We start from the raw sequence: 19,957 nt of genomic DNA on the forward strand, positions 1-19,957 counted from the left end.
CCACGTGTCAGGTAATGTTCTAAATGGTGTACAGGTACTAAGTCAATACTCCACAGAGCTCTATTAGTTAGGTGTCATAGTTATCTCCAGTGCCACAAATGAGGAAACCAAGACACAGAAAGATTAAGAAAAACTCCAGTTAATTGAAGATTCAGGTGAAGCAGAATACCTTTCAGTCTACTTTTGCTACAGAAGACATTATTTCACGGTCTGCACGTTTGTAACAATGGTCTCCTCTATGAATGCAGATATAATCTCCATTTGTCTTCATGCTTATATGGTCAAGTCAGTATATCTCTCACTTATACACACAGAGATACACACACACACGCACGCATGCACACACACACATCTCACATGTAGAACAAGCCAATAAGGCAACACCACTTAGTACTTCATATTTCAAGAGGAATACTTTTATAACTGTCTAGATACAGCACTAGAGAGCTGAATAATGTAAACAGAGGAAATAAACAGTGATCTCAATATTAAAGGAATTAGTGTGTGGAGGTGGGAACAAATACAGACTCTGGAGCTGGAAAGACGGGGGTTCAAATCCTGGCTCTTATCAGTTGTGTCACTCGGGGTGAACCATTTGACCACTATGAGCTGTGATTTCATTTTATAGGGCAGACTAGTACTCATCTGCAGCTGTGAGCATTCAATGTTATCATTTAAAATAGCGCCTACTACATACGCAGTAAATGGCAGCTATCACTTTGTTTAACCAACACACTCTTGCATAAGGAGGCTCCCACTTTCCATTCACAAAGAGCCCTGGAGGCATATTTTATCTCTTAAACAAACAGAAGGAGAACCTCTGAGTTACATACACGTTGCCAAGAAGAAAGGAATTATTGCAAGAATATCACGATCTAGGCAGACATAGAAATAGATATCCCACCTTCTTATCTTGCTTAAATGGATTGCCAAAAGTATGTAGTCTTTTTGGTTGATCTGGATCAATCTCTCGAAGTGGAGAAGCCAGTGTCTTTAGATATTCTTGATAGTTACCCATTTGTGCGACTGGAACACTATGAAGGGAATCTGCAAAATCACCGGAAAAGCAACAGATACTATACAGCAGAAGTGTGTGGTCCTTTTGAGAGGACATGATCACAGTCTGATTTAGCATTGTGTATCTTGGCAACCGACAGTCTAAAATCTCGAATCTAGCAGCCTGGATCTAAAATCATCTCTCTTCATCCCACTCATCACTCAGTCTACCATCACTACGGCCTACAAGCTCAAATCCCTAGGGCAAGAACAACTCCCTCACTCTTCATACCAAGTTTGAGAATGGGCTGACATTCCCTATACCACCATCCCAACTCAAACCCCCATATTTTGTGTTTTCAAGAGCCTAGGCTCAGGGCTTCCCTGGTGGCGCAGTGGTTAAGAATCCACCTGCCAACGCGGGGGACATGGGTTCAAGCCCTGGTCTGGGAAGATCCCACATGCCGCGGAGCAGCTAAGCCCGTGCACCACAACTACTGAAGCCTGCACTCTAGAGCCCGCGCTCCGCAACAAGAGAAGCCATCGCCATGAGAAACCCGCGCACCACAACGAAGAGTAGCCCCTGCTCGCCGCAACTAGAGAAAGCCCGCACACAGCAACGAAGACCCAACGCAGCCAAAAATAAAATAAATTTTAAAAATAAATTTATTTAAAAAAAAAGGAGCCTAGGCTCCATGGTTTTCTCTTATCATCCAGAGAATCTTGGTTAGCGGGCCTCACCCTCTTGGAAAATTTGATTAGATCTACAGGCTCTCTTCCTAGAAAAGTCCCCCCTGCCAAAAAAACAAAAACAAAAACAAAATGGCGTATAATTTCAGGAGGTTGGCCAGGCTAAGATTTGCACATTTTAATGGACAAATGACCCTGCTTAAATCGAGCAAAATGGAGTAAAGGGGAATTACACACCATCACCAATTATCCTAGAGAATATCAGGTTCATTCTTTTCCTGTAAATGAGGAATTTGCATTGAATTCATCACAGTAGGCTGGGCGGTATAGCTTCGGGGCATGCAATTTCCGGAATCTGATAGACCTAGGTTCTGCCACTTTCCAACTCACTAAACCTGGGCAAACTACTAAAATGCTCACTCTCAGTTCCAATGTCCATAAAAATGGGCATAAAAACAGCATCTATCTCATGGGGTTGCTCTGAGACTTACAAGAGCTACAACGTGTAGTATAATATATGCACCGATTAATGCACACTTCCCCTTAAACCCGAGAACAATAAACTTGTGCCTGGGTAGCTGAAGGGATTCAGGAAAAGAGGCATTATAAATATTAAAGGATTACAAAATAACTTACTCGTTATGCAATAAACATCTTCGTGAGAGTCATACTTGACATTTTCCTAATCAACAAAAAGTACTTCTTTGTTCACTTACCTTCATCTTGTCCAACAATAAACTTGTGTGTTTTCAGCAGATTGGATCGCATTCTGGTTAACTGGTCTAAAAGACCTCTACGTGGAATATCATAAGCATTTCTATACGTCTGAGGTTTCAAATCCTATTTGAAATGAAACAATTTCAGTTACTCCTGAGGCTTTTAATATAGAAATATAATTCCTAATCCTCTTAAAATCTTAGTGAAGAGAGGGATATTCATTACAACTAACTACAGTAGAATTTTGCCAGTGGAAAATTTGCCTTCGCTGGCTCTGTTCTGAATTCTAATACACCCACAGAGCATTAAAGCCACTGGGAATATCCTTTTTCAATATGTCATTTAAAACATCAAATCCTGAGATTTGTGCCGCGGGCAGCCTTGCAGGCCCACTGTTTGTAATCTAGATGTAGCCCGCCGGCAGCCACGGAGGTGAGCTGCTGGGATGTCCATCCGGGAAGCAGTGGCTGATCCTACAAGGGCTGCAGTGATCTGACCACCTCCAGCCCCAGTACCTTTGGGATCTGGGGCAGCATTGGAGCCCAGGCTGTGCTCTTCCCCAGGCTGCCCCCAGCCAGTGATGGAGGATGATGGGGGATGTTAGGGCCTGGCCAGTTCTGCCCAATGTGGACCTCCTCTATGGGAAATCGTGGTGCCAGGCTTCCCTTCTGGGCTGGTTAAGATTTTCTACAAGCTATACTGATGTCTGAGGCTCTTCATACCCATTCCTCCTTCCTTCCCCCACCCTCTCACAAGTGTTAGTTCAGCAGCGTAATCTGACGGTTAGCAGACATTTGGTCCTGTCCAAAATGTCTGTACAACATTTGGTCCACGCCAGAGATCCTTGATAATTGGTCACACTTGGTCCTGTCCAAAATGTCCATGGAGACATGTGGTCCACACCAAAGGGTCCTTGATATTTGGTTCTGTCCAAAACCATTTGGCATGAACCAAATATGCTCATGGATATGTTTTGGATCGAACCAGATTTCAAGGACCTTTTGGTGTGGACCAAATGTCTTATGGACATTTTGTTTAGGACCAAATGTTCTGCAAGGGATCTGAAAGCTCTCTCTGCTTACTCGTGTTCCTTCTCCCCTTTATCTTTCACAGATCTTACCACCCCCCCACCCCAAACAATCTATTTATGTCACAGTTTACCTTGTTTAAGAGCCCTACTTGGAAGCCGGCAAATTCTTTGGTATTCAATTCTGCCAGTCTCGGTGCTGTTTCTCCTATGATTTCTTTCAATAGTTTTCTAAAATTTTTATTGTGAGTCAAGGACACGCCACCTCCAGAATGATTTTTCACTTTGATTCCAATTTCCTGGGGAGGTTTCTTCCCCACTGATGCTAGTATTCGTTCTGACTCTAGTTTGGTCTAAAATGAAAGTACATAGTACGTTATGAAAAGATCTATATTATCACTATTGTTTTTACTACTTAAGAAAGATAATACTTTAAGAACCCCATTGAACAAATTTCAATCGCAAATCACAGAAAAACGGATAATTAAACATTTTCCTGTGCTTCTCTGTACTACCACAGCAAACAGAGAGAGGGGGCTAGAAAGACAAATAATACACTTTATTTTTTCTCTTGTCTAGTGTCAAAATTATGATTGAATCATGGAGAGAATGAAAACCATGGGTAAGAATTACATGTAAAATCACATTTTGCTACTGTAAAATCTAGTCTAAGTGAACATATTCATTTCGGACCCAGACATAAAGCGTAAAACTCTGTATTTATAAAAGTACACTAGTACTAAAATTCAGATTACATAGATTGCATTACATCTGAAAAAAACTTATAGTGTTTAGTTCTAATATCAGACCACCCCCCCAAAAGTAATGCTTAACAAATATTACCACGTAAATAATTTGTAATATGTACTCAGTAAGTTTCTTACTAACTCACAAGAAAAAAAATCCTCTTAATAGACACTATTATACCATATTGATAAATATTGCTTGAGAATGTATTGTAGCAATATATTTGGGCATATTTCGTGATTTACATACATCTGAGATGGTTCAAAGAACACTGGTGACATAGAGTTATTAAATTAGTAATTAAATTAGTAATTAGAGCTAGTATAAATTAGTAACGATCTTTTCTTTTTCTCTAAAAGGTGGAATTCCACCAATGTCCAGTAAGCCCAAATTAATTTTGAATTTCTTGTGGCTTGGTCAGAGATACTCATAAATTTTCCCTAATTATTGGAATTAAGTAGGTTTATTATCTTTTTAAAAACTTAGTCATGAAATAAGGGATAAGAGCAAATGAAGGGTCTGTTTCCACAAACTGGTCCTGAAAGGTCATTGATAAAACTGTACAAGCAACGTGTCCCAGAAAGCCCCAGAACTTGCATGAGTTTCAACTCTGTTCACTATTCTTCCTTCTGGCCATACCCTGCTGACACAGCCTTAAAGGCCTAAGGTAAACATCAAATAAAAAAATATAAATCAATAGATCAATAAATAAATAAATAACCAAAACAAAACATTTAACAACAACAACAAAAATCTATTAGCAGAGAGGGAAAGGGGTTAAGGGGACACTTGATAGATCAGAAATCTGGGTTTGCCTTTACTTTCTTTTGCATTTATGAGCACAGTGGTCTGGCAGGAGCTGGTAAACTCCAGACTATACTTAAGTTTTTGCCAGTTCCTAGCAAGGTGTGTCAGCATCCCAAATTGTGGAGTCATTTTGGTTCTTTGGTGTCAGAAATCTGACAGTTATTTGCTCTGACACTTATTTGCTCTGTTTTCTAAAGGCCCAACTTTGAAACATATCCAACTTGAAGCATTATTGTCACTGCAAATGCTACTACTATTCCCTACCTGGGAATACATTTGTGCACAAGAAGAAAGTAAAGCTGCTGCATTAATTTGTCATGTAACATAACACATTTGTATGGCAGTAAAGCTCTAACTCAGTAGTTCTCAAACATTTCCACCCTGCAAGAATGGGCTAGGTAGAGGTGAGAAGTACGATAAGTAGGGGTGAGTGGAGGATGAGGTACTAATAGAGAGGGGCAGGCAAGGGACAAGGTGAATAATGCAAATGAGGTGGGGGAACAGATGGAGGGCCTGTCACCCTCCAGTGCGAGGAACACTGGTCTCATCTCCCCCTCTCCAAGAAAAAGCATACTGATATTTATTGCCTAAAAACGCATTTCAGGCAAGTCATTAATCACACCATGCCTCAGTGTGCTGACCTAAAAAGGGGGGTGCTCTAGCCCAACGTGATTTGAGGAGAAACTAGGTTGAGGATAGACAAAATGTGACCCATGGATAATTCTATTAAGCCTCTGCCCCTCCTAGGCCACAAAATATCAACCAGCTTGTGGGTAGAACAAACTGGCAAGCAAAAGGAGAAATGGCACAGCATCAAATGATACTGACAGACCCTTAACTGCAGTTTAATGGTGAAGCTAGAAGCCATAGAGAATCACATTATTACTAATCCATGAAGTGTAGAAATATATACACATTTAATTTGAAAATTACAGTTATACTAAAGAATAAGGAAATGCACTTCTGAGGGCAAAGGATTTTTGTTTGTTTGTTTTTACCAATACTACCTGTTGGCTGAGTTTTTTAAGGTAAGAGATAACACTGTAACTAAGTCCACAATCTAAATTATCTGATATCAGATTTGGAGCTCCCATCATCCTTAGTGCTTTCTTTAATGGCTATAAGGAAACAAAATACACAACAGTAAGAATAGAATAAATCTTAAAATACTCAAACTTCAGTTATAAGGGGCAAAGGGACATGATTCATTTCTTAGAAGTCAAGGTGCTGCACATAAAACCAAACATGGAACATTAAAAAGTGGCAATGAAAATAGCAGAAAAGTAAAGAGCAGAAAGTAAAAAAATCAGAAGAGAGTGGGATAAGAAGAGCAAGTAACAGCAAATTCAAACAGGTAAATTGCTTTCAGTCTTAATTCCCAAGTCATAAAATCATTTCACATTGCATTTTATTGTGCACCCCATTCCTGCCATGGTAAATACTAACACACCCCAATTTCTCCTCCCAGTGACACCAATGGTACCACTTAAGGTTCTGCCTTTTCACCTCTAGAAACTTGGCTTAAAGTTTACCACATCTACCTCTGAAATGATTTTGATAATCTTGATTTAGTTTATATGACTCGTTCAAAATAATTATGAATATTTTTCTCAAATTGTAAAAATCCAAATGACACCAAGTGATTTTTTACTCTTTTTGGATTCCCTCTAACCAGGGCCCCTACTTCATGCTGTGTCTAGGACACATTTAACAAGCCATAAGTAAATATAATGTCTTGAGGTTGTTTGTGTTTTTTTCAGAGGAAAACCCAATAGTGCGAATTTCTAGAGTTAAAAAGGGAAGTTGATATAATACATAAATCCAGTCCTATTTTTCTTAAATTCCAAAATTATAATTTCACAAGGTTAGTTTTTATAAGAGAAACATAGATGTGTTTTATAACAATAACCATGGCAGTTAAAGGAAATAAAATAAGCAGACCTCTTTTGTGCCGCCATGACATCTCCAAGCTCTTACACATAATTTGAGAAGACAATGGCGACCCAAATTTACAAATTAAAAATAAAACTATCTTATTTCAGGGGTGAAGTTTTTGATTGATTGGATAGAGTTAATACATACTAATAAGTAGTATGGAGGCAGAGTTTTTAAGTAGCTGTCAAAAGCCTGTCGCCACTTCACATTTGGCTTAAGCTTGTGAACTTTAAACAAGTCATCTGCAAGAGAAAATCCAAGAAAATATTATACTATTCCAGTCCTAAATCCCAAGATCTAAATCAAGCAACCCACATCTATTATATAATTTCCTAGAAATTTCCAGTTTCAATTACATTAGATGAACATTTCACTGGAGTTTATTTGATTATCTTTTTATGGTACTATGTACCAAAAAATTATATATAGCCGTTTTCTAGAAAATGAAATAAATTCTCAGGTTACATATTCATCTTCCATCTGTGAAGCTACATAAAATATAATATTAAAACACGGACTCTGATCTATGTGAAATATTATCTTACATATTGGTAACTCTAGTGTAGTAATTTTCACCTGAGAAGGAATCCATGGTCACTGGTGGATGGAATATTTCTTTTATTTAAATAGAGAATGTTAAAACAACAAGAACAACAACAACAAAACGAACTCATAGATACAGAGAACAGATTGGTGGTTGCTGGGGTGGGGGGATGGGTGAAATGGGTGAAGGGGGTCAAATGGTACAGACTTCCAGTTATAACATAAATAAGTCATGGGGATGTAATGTACAGCGTGATGATTACAGTTAACTACGCTGTAGTGCATATTTGAAAGCTGCGAAGAGAGTAGATCTTAATATTTCTCATCACAAGGAAAGAATTGGAACTATGTGTGGTGATGGATGTTAACTAGATTTATCGTGGTGATCATTTTGCAATACATACAAATATCGAATCATTATGTTGCACATCTGAGACTAATAGAATATGTCAATTATACCTCAGTAATTTCTGGGCAATGATGGCACGCTCTAAATTACGTTTTGGATTCTCCTTAATCAGTGTATATTTTGTTTATCCATATTTCCCCCCTCTTCATTTCCTTGATTTCAGTGGTCAGGCATTTTGAGCCAAACTTTGGGTCTCTCAAACATTAGTTAACAATTGGCTGATGGCACTAGTAAAAGCAAGTAGAGATGTATGTTGAAGTTGAAAATTCTGTACAACTAAGTATGGTTCTTGAATATAGTGTATTATTAATATAACTAAAGACATTTTCCTTAAAAAAGCAGATATCCCCTATATTTTTGCACTCAAATTTAATTATTTAAATAATCCAAATGCATTGTATACACTACATGGAAAATTCCCAAAATATCTCATTATTTCCTTCCAAGGATAAGAAATTTTTTAATATAATAATTCAAAATTGATATCCCCAGACATCAACCAACATGAACCTGCCACACTTACTATAAATATCAAAGATATTATAAATTCACTCTCTATATTGTTTCTTCATGTTTTACTGGCTTTTATCCAAAAAACAAATGCTTTCCTTCCAGGAACAAAACCATCCCTATGCCATATGCACAATTTCTCTACAAATAGTGCTATTCTTTGAATTTCTGAATTTATTTGGTTAAGAAAAGCAACTACATATTTTCTTCCTTTTACTACTATAATAAATTATTCACTCCTGCTGAAACTAATTTAAATGAATTTACAAAGTCATATAATGTAGGTCTTTTGTTCTTTTGGTACAGGGTAGAAAGAACAAAGGAAAAAAGATCTGAAGAGATTTCTGGCTCATTGTAACATGCAGGTCCTTTAAAGACCATTCATACCTTGACAGAAAGGAACGGGAGACTGTAGAAATATCCTGTTATACCATGTCTTTGTGTGAAGTCTGTAGGGAATTAGGCAGATTTTGGAAACTAACTGACAAATGTAAATACCACAAGACTGAAGAGACATTTAGATATAAATAGATTAGACAATGAGAGTCAATAATAGTCTTAATATTTCTAACAATGCCAATTGCAATGATTCCACCCAGGAGCCAATTTAGTCTAATTACTTCTTGTCGGATTTATTTTTTAATGGGGGCAAGAGGAAAAAAGAAAATCTTCCACAGACTAATCAAGGGTAGAGAGCAGTTAGGGTGACACGGCTTTAGTCACTATCTTTGTAGCTCAGAAAATGATTTCCATGGTATTAGATTTCCATTCACATGCAGTCTCCGGGATGGTACAGTAAAAATATCATAAACAATCAGCTCATCCACATTTGAAAGATGAGAGTGTGGAACGAGAGTAAAATGACACTGCCAACACCTCAGAAACTACAGATATTTTCTCTTCCGGTTCCTTTCTCCCCACTTCCTGCTTCAAAAAGGCAGGGGTTTGAGTTCAAGCTCAGACACATACTATGTACTTAGCTCAGTGAGCTTTGAGAAATCACTTCACCTTTTTGTGCCTCCATTTCATCCATAAAATGAGTTTAATGATAACTGCCTTTTCCCACAGGACTGTTCTGAGGAACTAGGTTATGTACGTGAAAACACTACATAAAATTTATAGGGCTTCCCTGGTGGCGCAGTGGTTGTGAGTCCGCCTGCCGATGCGGGGGACACGGGTTCGTGCCCCGGTCCGGGAAGATCCCATGTGCTGCGGAGCAGCTGGGGCCGTGAGCCATGGCCGCTGAGCCTGTGTGTCCGGAGCCTGTGCTCCGCGGCGGGAGAGGCCACAACAGTGAGAGGCCCGAGTACCGCAAAAAAACAAAACAAAACAAACAAAACAAACAAACAAAAAAACAAAAACCTTATAAATAGCGTAAACTGTGAAGCACCGGATATATAATGATAAATAAACATCAGATTATCCTCTTTCGGTTATTCTCTTTTCCTCCTCCTGATAATAACTAGTCTTAATATGGAGATGAACTATATTTTTTACACAAGTCCCCAGTTCTTAATTTTTTTTAAAAAAAGGTGACTGAATGTGGCATACTTAAGAAAAGAAAAAAAAAAGACAAGTTGCTACAAATGCCTTACTTTCTGTAGTTACTGATCCTCAATAGAAAAAAAATGTTCCTGATTTCCTGATTGAAAGATAATCTTGCCAACTGTGATAATCTGGTTACCTGCCACCCTACTAACATGATTCTTATGGTAGCTCATTGATCCAATTAAGCCTCACTTATCTATCCCAGGTAAATTTTAATGCTTAACTAAACTTTTCTTGACTACTTTTCATGGAAATCTTGAATTAATAAAGAGGAAACAGGGGTCACTTTTATGGACAGTTATTGTACTCTGCAGTACTATAGTGATGTTCCAGACATCATAAAGTGTGTGTGACTTAACCTCATGACTTTTTACTAAATGCCCTGCCTACTAAAACTGCAAAACTGTCCTATATCTTTTTTTTTTTTTTTTTTTTTTTTTTTTGCGGTACGCAGGCCTCTCACTCTTGTGGCCTCTCCCGTTGTGGAGGACAGGCTCTGGACACGCAGGCTCAGCGGCCATGGCTCACGGGCCCAGCCGCTCCGCAGCATGTGGGATCTTCCTGGACCAGGGCACGAACCCGTGTCCCCTGCATCGGCAGGCGGACTCCCAACCACTGCGCCACCAGGGAAGCCCTGTCCTATATCTTTATATTATATCCTTAGCATGGAATAACAGTGCCTTCAAGAGCTACTAAGGTAACCTAGATATTAATAATGACAATAGTACTATTAATCAGACAATAGCACTTACTGTTTGCCAGGTGAGTTTGATGCAATTTAATTCTATTAATTCATTTAATCCCAACTAAATCCTTTTGAGGTAGGCGCTATTATTATTCCCACTTTACAGATGAAATAGCTGAGGCACAGAGAGGTTAAGTATCTTATCCAGGGTCACAAAGCTAGCAAACAGCAGAGCCAGGATTCATTATCCGGGCAGCTATGCCCTACAGTTCAGACTGCTAATTACCATGGAGGCTACACAATCCAGAAACTGAAGTAATGGTGGAAGTATTGGTGGAAGCTATTTCAGAACCTCAACATGAAACCCAAGTTTGGGATTCAGGGGCACAAGAACCTCAGCCTCAAAGGGTGTGAAAACCCTATGCTCCTTGAAAGATACAGGTTATAGAGAAGCCTAGAAATGGATATTTGAAGCCAAAGGGAAGAATGGGAACTGAGTCAAGGATGGGGTGGCCCTCAAGTGGATGTGTGGGGTCAGAGAAGGGGGAGGAATCAAAGATGCCTCTGGGGTTTCTGGTTTGGGATGTTTGCAAAGGGATAATGATGCTCTAGGCAGGGGTGGATAGAGCCCCTAGCCAAAATGACCAGATATAAGATTTGCAAACTTTTCCCCATTTCATACGTTGCCTTTTCTCTCTATTGTATCCTTTGATGCACAAAAATCTTTAAGTTTGATGTAGTCCCATGTGTTTATTTTTGCCTCTGTTGGCTGCGATTTTGGTATCATCTCTCTCTTATTTCTTACAACCGCATGTGAATCTACAATTATCTCAAAATAAAAAGTGTACTTAAAAAATAGAAAAATAATACTATTAACAGTCTAAGTGAAGATTAGCTAGTTTGATCCTTCACTTTTTAGTTGTGAAAACTTGAGATCATAAAGGTACATTTAAGAAAACAGGGTAAATAAATCCACAAAATACAGGTACTTTTTTATCGGCAGTCTTATTAATCTCAAAGACATAACATATATTCTATATGTGAAAATCACCTGTTAGAAGATATTTTTAGATATGACTAAGAAATAAAGTAGATAGGCTATCTAAAACAATCATTTATGATGACCCACTCTTAACCTTCTTAACTTGCAACATTCAAAGGAATTGCTTTTTCAGGACATTTAATACATATAATATTGATAGCAATAAAAATCTATGCTTTCAATGACTATATTAAAACTTAGCAAAGGTTTGATCCTTTTTGCAAAAATTAAGAAACCTCAGCAACTAAAAATGTTCACAACTTTACAAAGAGAAAGATACCGTGTGGTACTGTATTACTCTAAACAGATGTGGCTCTTTAAATGAGAAAAAAAAATCACACACATTTTCAGTGATGTCTGAGTAACAGCTTCTGGAGTTGTTCCTTTTAGAATCTTGCCATGGAAACCACAGCTTCTACAACTGCAGTTATTGCAGAATTCACTCTTGTATCTATTTCCTTAACTTGCTACTCTGCCTAAAACACACGCCTCAAGAGCATTCAATATTCTTTTGTGGAGGAACTTAGCGCAAGCCAGCAGCCCCACGGAAGCACTATTTTCTGAAGAAAACCATCAGATTCTTGAAGTGTTAACCCCAATCAACTTTGGGGGGTCCAAACTAGTTTACCAAAAGCCAAGTGCACTTAAAACTGGAGAGAAGAGCGGTGACAGCATTGGAGCTTGCAACCCAAAGAGCAGCATAAGAATCACGCCCCCCCCCCCCCCCCCCCCCGCCCCGAGGTGAAGAGTCTCTTCTGTTTGATGTAAAAACAACGAAAGGAAAATGAACAAAACAGAAAACAGGATGCAAATTCTATCCTTCCAAATAAGTTTTTAGACTTTTATATATCCTGATATCCATTACTCTTTGACTACATTTAAAATGCTTAGTTCATTGTCGATTTTTCTTTTTTGTTGTATTTCAAAGATGACTAAATGGCACATACTTGACTTACCTAAAAGAGGGAGTAAAACTGGGTAGTTGTACGGCATCACAAAGAGGTTTACACAAGTTAAAGTCGTACTGGCTTTTAAATAACCAAATGGATATCCAAGTTCATTGTATTTTCCACTGCTAGTGACAAATACCTGAGAAGACGGTGAAGTAATGTACAGTTATGACAATAAGGATTTTATGTAAAACTAAACACAGCAACATTCCACACCGACATCTCTGGCACAATTTAATTGTAATTTAAAAATGGGAATAGTGCTTTCACTATATTTATGTCAAAACATATCATACTAAAGAAGAATGTTCAGATTGCAATTCTTCTGCAAATTGCGTTAAGAAATGAAACCGTACTATGCAATAACGATTCAGAGACCACAGGCTGCATCAACAATACCCAAATATTTACTTGGTTAGCACGATGGAAAATAAGGCTGAAATACCACTAAGTGATACCAGCCATTAAAACAAATTGACTTCTCAAAAGAACAAGTGGTGACCAGAGTGGAGACTGTTAGGAAAATGGAACATGCCCCTATGCCTGAAGCATGCAATCACAAAAACAAAGCCCATTTAAAGGATTATGCTAACACTCATGTGTACTACTATTAAGTTTTGCTCTACTTCCCTTTTATGCCCCATTCCCCTACCCATTTATTCATTTTTCATCCAATAAATATTTATTGAGGAGTCTGTTACAAGCCAGGCATTGCTGATAATTATTTTGATGCAATTATATTGAGCAAGGAGATGCTTTGGTTCAATCTGGAAAGCACTTTCTCTTGTAAATGATCCTGGTGGAGCAAACATTCAATAAAAATGAAAACATTAATCTTTATTCCATATGACTAACATCTTATTCCTTAATGATATTCCTGATTTGATATGTATTATATTGTCAGGTTCCATAGACCTCATATGCTCTTCTGGAGTCCTCTGGCTATCATGTTTTCTTTGTGCTCCATGTTTACTCTTTGGCCCAAATCAGGGCATCAGTATGTACTTTTAGGGACCTAGACCTTTACCTTTCCTAAAGCCCTTCAGCAGGATTATTTAAGACAAAAGTCAAACCCTGATGGTGAACAGAACCCACTTACTTTGCTAATTCTTGGTACCAGCCATATCACCTACCAGTTCACTAAATTCTTGCTACGCTTAGCTGTAGCTAAGAATAAACCCTTCCTATGCAATGGATGCCTCCACAAAAGAATGGAGTGTGCTAAAACATGACTCACCTACTAGATTTCATGTCTTAATCTGAACCTTAATAGAAACAGATAATTGTAATAAAACATGTTGGATTTCCTCCAGTTTCCTAAGTGTGTATAATAGAAAAGGGGGAAAATCATTATAAAGGATAAAAAAGTTACGGCCAGCAAGGATCAGACCTGTAATTCCCCCGAAAGGAAAAGCACGGGTTTTTTTTTGCGGTACGCGGGCCTCTCACCGTTGTGGCCTCTCCCGTTGCGGAGCACAGGCTCCGGACGCACAGGCTCAGCGGCCATGGCTCACGGGCCCAGTCGCTCAGCGGCACGTGGGATCTTCCCGGACCGGGGCACGAACCCGTGTCCCCTGCATAGGCAGGCGGATTCTCAACCACTGCGCCACCAGGGAAGCCCCAAAGCACTGTTTTTTGTTCCCTTCTCACTCCCTTTCTGTCTTTACTCCCTCCCTTCCCACCTTCATACCTTCCTTCCTTCCTTCCCATAAGCCCCCTGAGTTTTTCCAAATTTCTTATCACCTGCAAATTCATAGAATTTGGGGGTTCAAAGGGATCATTAGAGACCATCTAGTCTAGAGAAAGTGTCTGATCCCAGACCACATAGCTGGTGGCAGAGCTAGGGTTAGAATCCAGTCTCCATTATGATTTTGCCAAATTTCCCAGCTCCTGGTTCATCTTATTCTTTTTCACTCCCACTAATTCATCGCATTAAACTACTCTAAACCAAAGTAACGTAAGATGCAAGAGAAAGACATATGGCATATTTGAGGGGTGCTGCAGGGATCTTAAGGATTTCTTAAGTTCCTTTGGAGATTTACAAGGAAGGTGCCATATAGAAAAGAGGGTTTCATTTAGGGAGGAAGTATAATTTATAATTTTATTTGCTTTTATTCCAAAATGTTTTTCAATTCATAAATTCAAGCCTCTGTCTTGATTTTAACTTAGCATTCTATCATCCCTATCTCTACATTTCTAGCACATTTTTGGTGTATTTTATTGAAATATAAACATAGGTTCAAAAAAGTGCATGAATTATAAGTATACAGTTCAATGAATGTTCAAAAATGAATGCACGTGTGTCATCAGCACCCAGATCAAGAAATAGAACCTAACCAGAAACCCCCTCGTGTCTTTTTCTGGTCACTACTCTGTACCCCCAAGAGAAATCACTGTCCCGACCTTTAACAGAGTCAGGCAGTCTTACCTCTTTTTGAACTATATAAAGTCGAATCATATGTTATGTGATCTTTTATGTCTGGCTTCTTTCGCTCAATATTATATTTATGAGATCATTCTGTTTCTTGCACTTTTCCATCCTTGCTTTATGCCTGTTCCTTTTTTTCTACCCAGTTTTAGCATCTTTGGAGAATTCAAGTAGCTTAAAGGCAACTAGTAGCAATGATTTCGCATTTTAGGATGAAACAGATGGCAGTCTGAAAGTGTTTTTTGCCTAAGTAGAACCTAACAATTACTGATTGCTATACGGTGCTGTAGTTTAGAAACAGAACAAATATCCTTACAGTGTAGGGCTTCCTTATTATATTCAACTAAAAAGGCTGTGACTGCCACGCCCGGATTTTCACAAATTAAAATCCAAAGGTGAGTCTACTAACAAATCAGCAAGCCCTTCCGGCTGAAGTATAACCCTTGGAAGAGCCAGTGTATGTGCATTTGCCTGTGCATTTGCTTCATCCAAGGAAAATCCACACTACACTCACCAATGTGGTTTGTACTACAGGAAGAAGGGTTTGATTACATTACACAAATACATAAAGTAGTTTCAGGCTTATTTATTTATTTATTTTTTGGTCAAAAATATCTTGTACTGGGAATTCCCTGGCGGTCCAGTGGCTAGGGCTCCGCACTTCCACTGCAGGGGGCACGGGTTCGATCCCTGGTCAGGAAACTAAGATTCTGCATCCCAATTTTAAAAATTAAATTTTTAAATATTTTTTTTAATTAAGAAAAAAATCTTGTACTTCCAATCTGTCAAGTTCACAATAAGGACTGAGAACATTGCTTCAGCTGAAGAATCCATAGCTGAATAGAATTACATCATTTAGGCTAGGGATTCTTTTTTTAAAATTTATTTATTTTCCTTATGTTTTTTGGCTGCGTTGGGTCTTAGTTGTGGCACACAGGATCTTTGTTGAGGCATGAGGGATCTTTTTGTTACGGTGCACAGGCTTCTCTCTAGTTGTGGCATACAGGCTCCAGGGCACATGGGTTCTGTAGTTTGCGGCACGCGGGCTCTCTCATTGAGGCACGCGAGCTCAGTAGTTGTGGCTCACGGGCTTAGCTGCCCCACGGCATGTGGGATCTTAGTTCCCCGACCAGGGATTGAACCCGCGTCCCCTGCATTGGAAGGCAGATTCTTTACCACTGGACCACCAGGGAAATACCTAGGTAAGGGATTCTTAACCTGGGGTCCCTGGATAGGCTTTCAGGGAGTCTTCCAAATCCTCAAATACATAGGTTTCATCAGATCATACTTCCTTAAATGGCAGTGTATGGTAGGCTAGTGATTCATATCAGTCTGAAATTATTTGCTTGGCCTTCTTGCTTATTTGACAGCATTTGTGAGAAACATTATCAACAGACTCAGCTCGACTATTCCCAGATTAACCTTTGAAACTTCTTAAAACAATTCAAAGATCTCAGAGTGGTTCCAGACATTTGGCTGACAACAAAGGATAAGTACCTGCCAGCAGGTATGGGGAGACTTTCGTTCCAGGATGTACTGAGTTAAGGGTGAAGGTTCAAGTTCATATTTGTCAAAGGGAAGTTTGTCTATTACCATTGGCTCACAATCTACACAGGAGAACCTCACAACAGGATGAGATGTTCGTGGAGGCTAAAAAACAAGAGGGGAAAATATAATCCGTTATCAAGAGAGTTTACATTTCTGATAATTCTGCAACCCTTTTATGTTTTGTTAAACCATCGCTGAGATACAGACTACTGTTTTGAGAAAGATGAATTGAGAAAGGTAAATTATAACACTCATAACTACGGTTTCAGGGATGTAAAAAATAAAACTGCTTTGAATATTAAGAACTCTGAAATTCAGATCCACTTTTGCAACCTCCAAGGACTACCTGCCCTTCACTCCTTTGTACTATGAGGTTTCAGACAGGCCAGACACCGCTAGGAAAGAAGAAATCCATGAAGTTTTCTAATGCGGTAATGACAGAGTTGGAGCCACTAACAAGCAAGGTGAACAACTGTAAAGGCATGGAAAAGGCAAGATAGAGACTGAAAAGGAGCCCGTCACAACTCCAGAGCCTGGTTGAAATTTTCTTTGCAGCTGAATTTTTATAACATTTCTCACACCCACACACTTCCTTGAACAGCTAGAGCTGGGGATGCTTTTGGCTGGGCTGAAAGGCCCGTGTACCTGGGGTACCAGAGCAGATTGATGGAGCAGCCATGTTATTAATGGCTTTAGCTTGTGGAGATGGAGAGCACCAGAGAGAGAAATGGTGGCAGCAAGGGCGAATGGAGAGAAAAAGATTTAGGACAAGTTCCAGGGTCAAGAGTGAGATGTAGCTCTACCTACTCTTGCTGAGAGATCTGTAAGGCTGATGTGAATACGACAAAACACCTGTTTCCTTCATAAAAGGGAAAAACATGCTCATTTGGCTTTATGATTTACAAACCTACAAGATGTTTTGGAAGCTGAGAAAAATAGCCTTCCAATGTGCTTTTAAAGCTGAAGCTACGAGCTATGTGTGAGTTTCCTAAAATTCCTTCTTTCTGGTTTTTAAAAAGTTTTTTATTTTAATCAAACTTGCAAAATATATCTGGCTTATTAGATTTATATCTATGAAAAAACATGAGTGGGGACTTCCCTGGTGGCATAGTCGTTAAGAATCTGCCTGCCAGTGCAGGCGACATGGGTTGGAGCCCTGGTCCGGGAAGATCCCACATGCTGTGGAGCAACTAAGTCCGTGCACCACAACTACTGAGCCTGCACTCTAGAGCCCACGAGCCACAACTACTGAGCCCACGTGCCACAACTACTGAGCCTGCGCACCTAGAGCCCGTGCTCCGCAACAAGAGAAGCCACCGCAATGAGAAGGCCACGCACCACAATGAAGAGTAGCCCCCGCTCGCTGCAACTAGAGAAAGGCTGCGCGCAGCAATGAAGACCCAACGCAGCCAAAAATAAAATAAATTAATTTTAAAAAATAGAACTTCATAAAAAAAAAGACATGAGTGAAACCCTGTCACCAGCAATAATGAAGCAAATTTGTAACGAAAACATTCAGTCTGGGGTTTGAAGGGGCTGAGAGTAACTGGGCCCTGAGGTTTGACAAGCGTGCCACCTTGGTGCCCCAAGGGACAGGATTAGGAGACAGAGCCTCACCCACGGCAGGGGCTGAAGATGGCTCTTCAGTCGTACATTCAGGCCTTTTGTGGCCACCTTTGAAAAAAATGCAGGAGCCTCAAAATAGCAATCCAGGAGAAACTGCAGTTCATGTCAGAAATGTCTAAAACCTAGATAGACTATAGATTAGCTGAACCAAGAAGGTGCTGGAAGAGCAGTGACCTTTTTGTGCCCCCTCCGTCCCTCAAGGATTACTCTGGCCTTTTTATATTGGCTGCGGGGAGGGAGGACGATGAAAGGGAGAGTGGGTTTCATATGGTTTCCCTTATTACTAGATACCGCGCCTTTCCCCCTCCCAAGCCAATACATGTGGTGCTAGGAGCCACTACAATATCAAACCCTCTTCCACCAAATACAGTGAACAAAAAGATAAACCCTTGCTTAGAGATCATTTAAAAAATATTGCTTAATTACCCATTGTTGAAAGGTGCATTGCCAAGGAACTCAAGTCCACTGATTACAAAAACCTGAGAAGTAGGCCCACAAAGTCCCACTACATGTCTAATGGCTCCCTCGGAGGAAGTAGAATGACCTCTGCTTTGAATATGTTTCTAGAACCTATACAAGGTGCAAACTAAGTTCTAATTTCCAGGGGATGTACATGAAAACCAATGCCTGCCCTTTTTAGAGATTGTGTTTACCATGTAAATCAAGTCAGCGGCTCTGGCCCTGAAATAAAAACCAAGTCACAGATTGCAACAGCATCGCAAATAACAATATTTTAACATCTGAAGAGGGCAGGTCAAGTGGCAAAGGCAACTGAAAGAAAGAATGCCAGAACAGAAAGGAGGTGCTCTCTTGCTTTTAGGTACAAGCTAGACTTTCCAGTAAGAAATAGAAAGCACAACTTAAAAGCTTCCAAGCTATTTTAAAAGGTTCTCTGCAATCAACTAATTGAAAATCCAGAATGATGTTTACCTTTTTGTTTTATGACACTTACTAGTGAAGGTAAATTCTGATCTGGCCAAAAAGATTCTGGAATTGGCCAATGTCCAACAGGAACACCAGTCTTAGAGTTAGGTCGCACATAAATGAGCTTATGACAGCTATGCCACGGTTGAGCAGCAAATGAATTGCTTGGCCTGGATGAATCCATAAGTCCATCTAAAAGTTAAACAAAAGACAGACTAAGGCATGAATTTCCTTTCACAGCCTCTGATCTTCTTGTACAGATTTTTCAGTTAAAAGCAAAGTACAAAACAAAACCAAAACAGTGATTCATGAAAGATGGAAGTAAAAAGTGACTCTACTAGGATTTCTGAATGTTCTCTCTAGCAACTCTTTTCATCATCTAATCCATCCCCTCTAATCCAACATCCTGCCCCCCCAGTTCCTTAATTACAACCAAAATATGTAGTTATACGGAAAACTGTTACAAAGTTAGTTTAAATTTTCTGAGATTTGGACACATAAATTAAACACACTAAACCACAACAGTTATTTTTCCAAATTAGGCAAATGAAATTTTTCATTCCCTGGTATAGTTTTACATTTTTGAATCTGACAAAATAGGTCATAAATTCTATTTAGATTTTCTATTTCCAACAGATGAAAAAAAGTATTCTTTACTAAACAGTTAGACCCAATGACCACAAAGGCAAATTCACCAAAAGGTAGAAGGAATGCTGACAACCAATCTATGTATATAGTTGGGGAGGGAACACAAAGCAAATGCATCACGTTTATGTGGACTAATTCATTATAGTTTGCCCATCCCATCATTAAAATCCCATGGAA

The 19,957-nt window shown here is 39.3% G+C and overlaps 1 protein-coding gene across 10 annotated transcripts in view; it reads right to left on the minus strand.

Moving 5' to 3' along the window:
* Positions 1 to 19,957, minus strand: part of INTS6L (integrator complex subunit 6 like) — a 51,725-nt gene that overhangs the window by 5,731 nt on the left and 26,037 nt on the right. For 6 of the 10 annotated variants that reach the window (XM_033849311.2, XM_019919051.3, XM_033849310.2 and 3 more), the window contains 8 exons: positions 19,161 to 19,324; positions 16,532 to 16,684; positions 12,613 to 12,745; positions 7,067 to 7,161; positions 5,992 to 6,102; positions 3,565 to 3,783; positions 2,403 to 2,526; positions 905 to 1,047 (listed from right to left, as the gene is read on the minus strand). In XM_033849311.2, the coding sequence (XP_033705202.1) occupies positions 905 to 1,047; positions 2,403 to 2,526; positions 3,565 to 3,783; positions 5,992 to 6,102; positions 7,067 to 7,161; positions 12,613 to 12,745; positions 16,532 to 16,684; positions 19,161 to 19,324 (1,142 nt within the window). Of the gene's footprint in view, positions 1 to 904; positions 1,048 to 2,402; positions 2,527 to 3,564; positions 3,784 to 5,991; positions 6,103 to 7,066; positions 7,162 to 12,612; positions 12,746 to 16,531; positions 16,685 to 19,160; positions 19,325 to 19,957 lie in introns of those variants that run through there. The other 4 variants (XM_033849312.2, XM_033849315.2, XM_033849316.2 and 1 more) reach the window with 3 other exon arrangements.

Source organism: Tursiops truncatus, chromosome X (genome assembly GCF_011762595.2).
Source record: "Tursiops truncatus isolate mTurTru1 chromosome X, mTurTru1.mat.Y, whole genome shotgun sequence".
NCBI lineage: Eukaryota > Metazoa > Chordata > Mammalia > Artiodactyla > Delphinidae > Tursiops > Tursiops truncatus.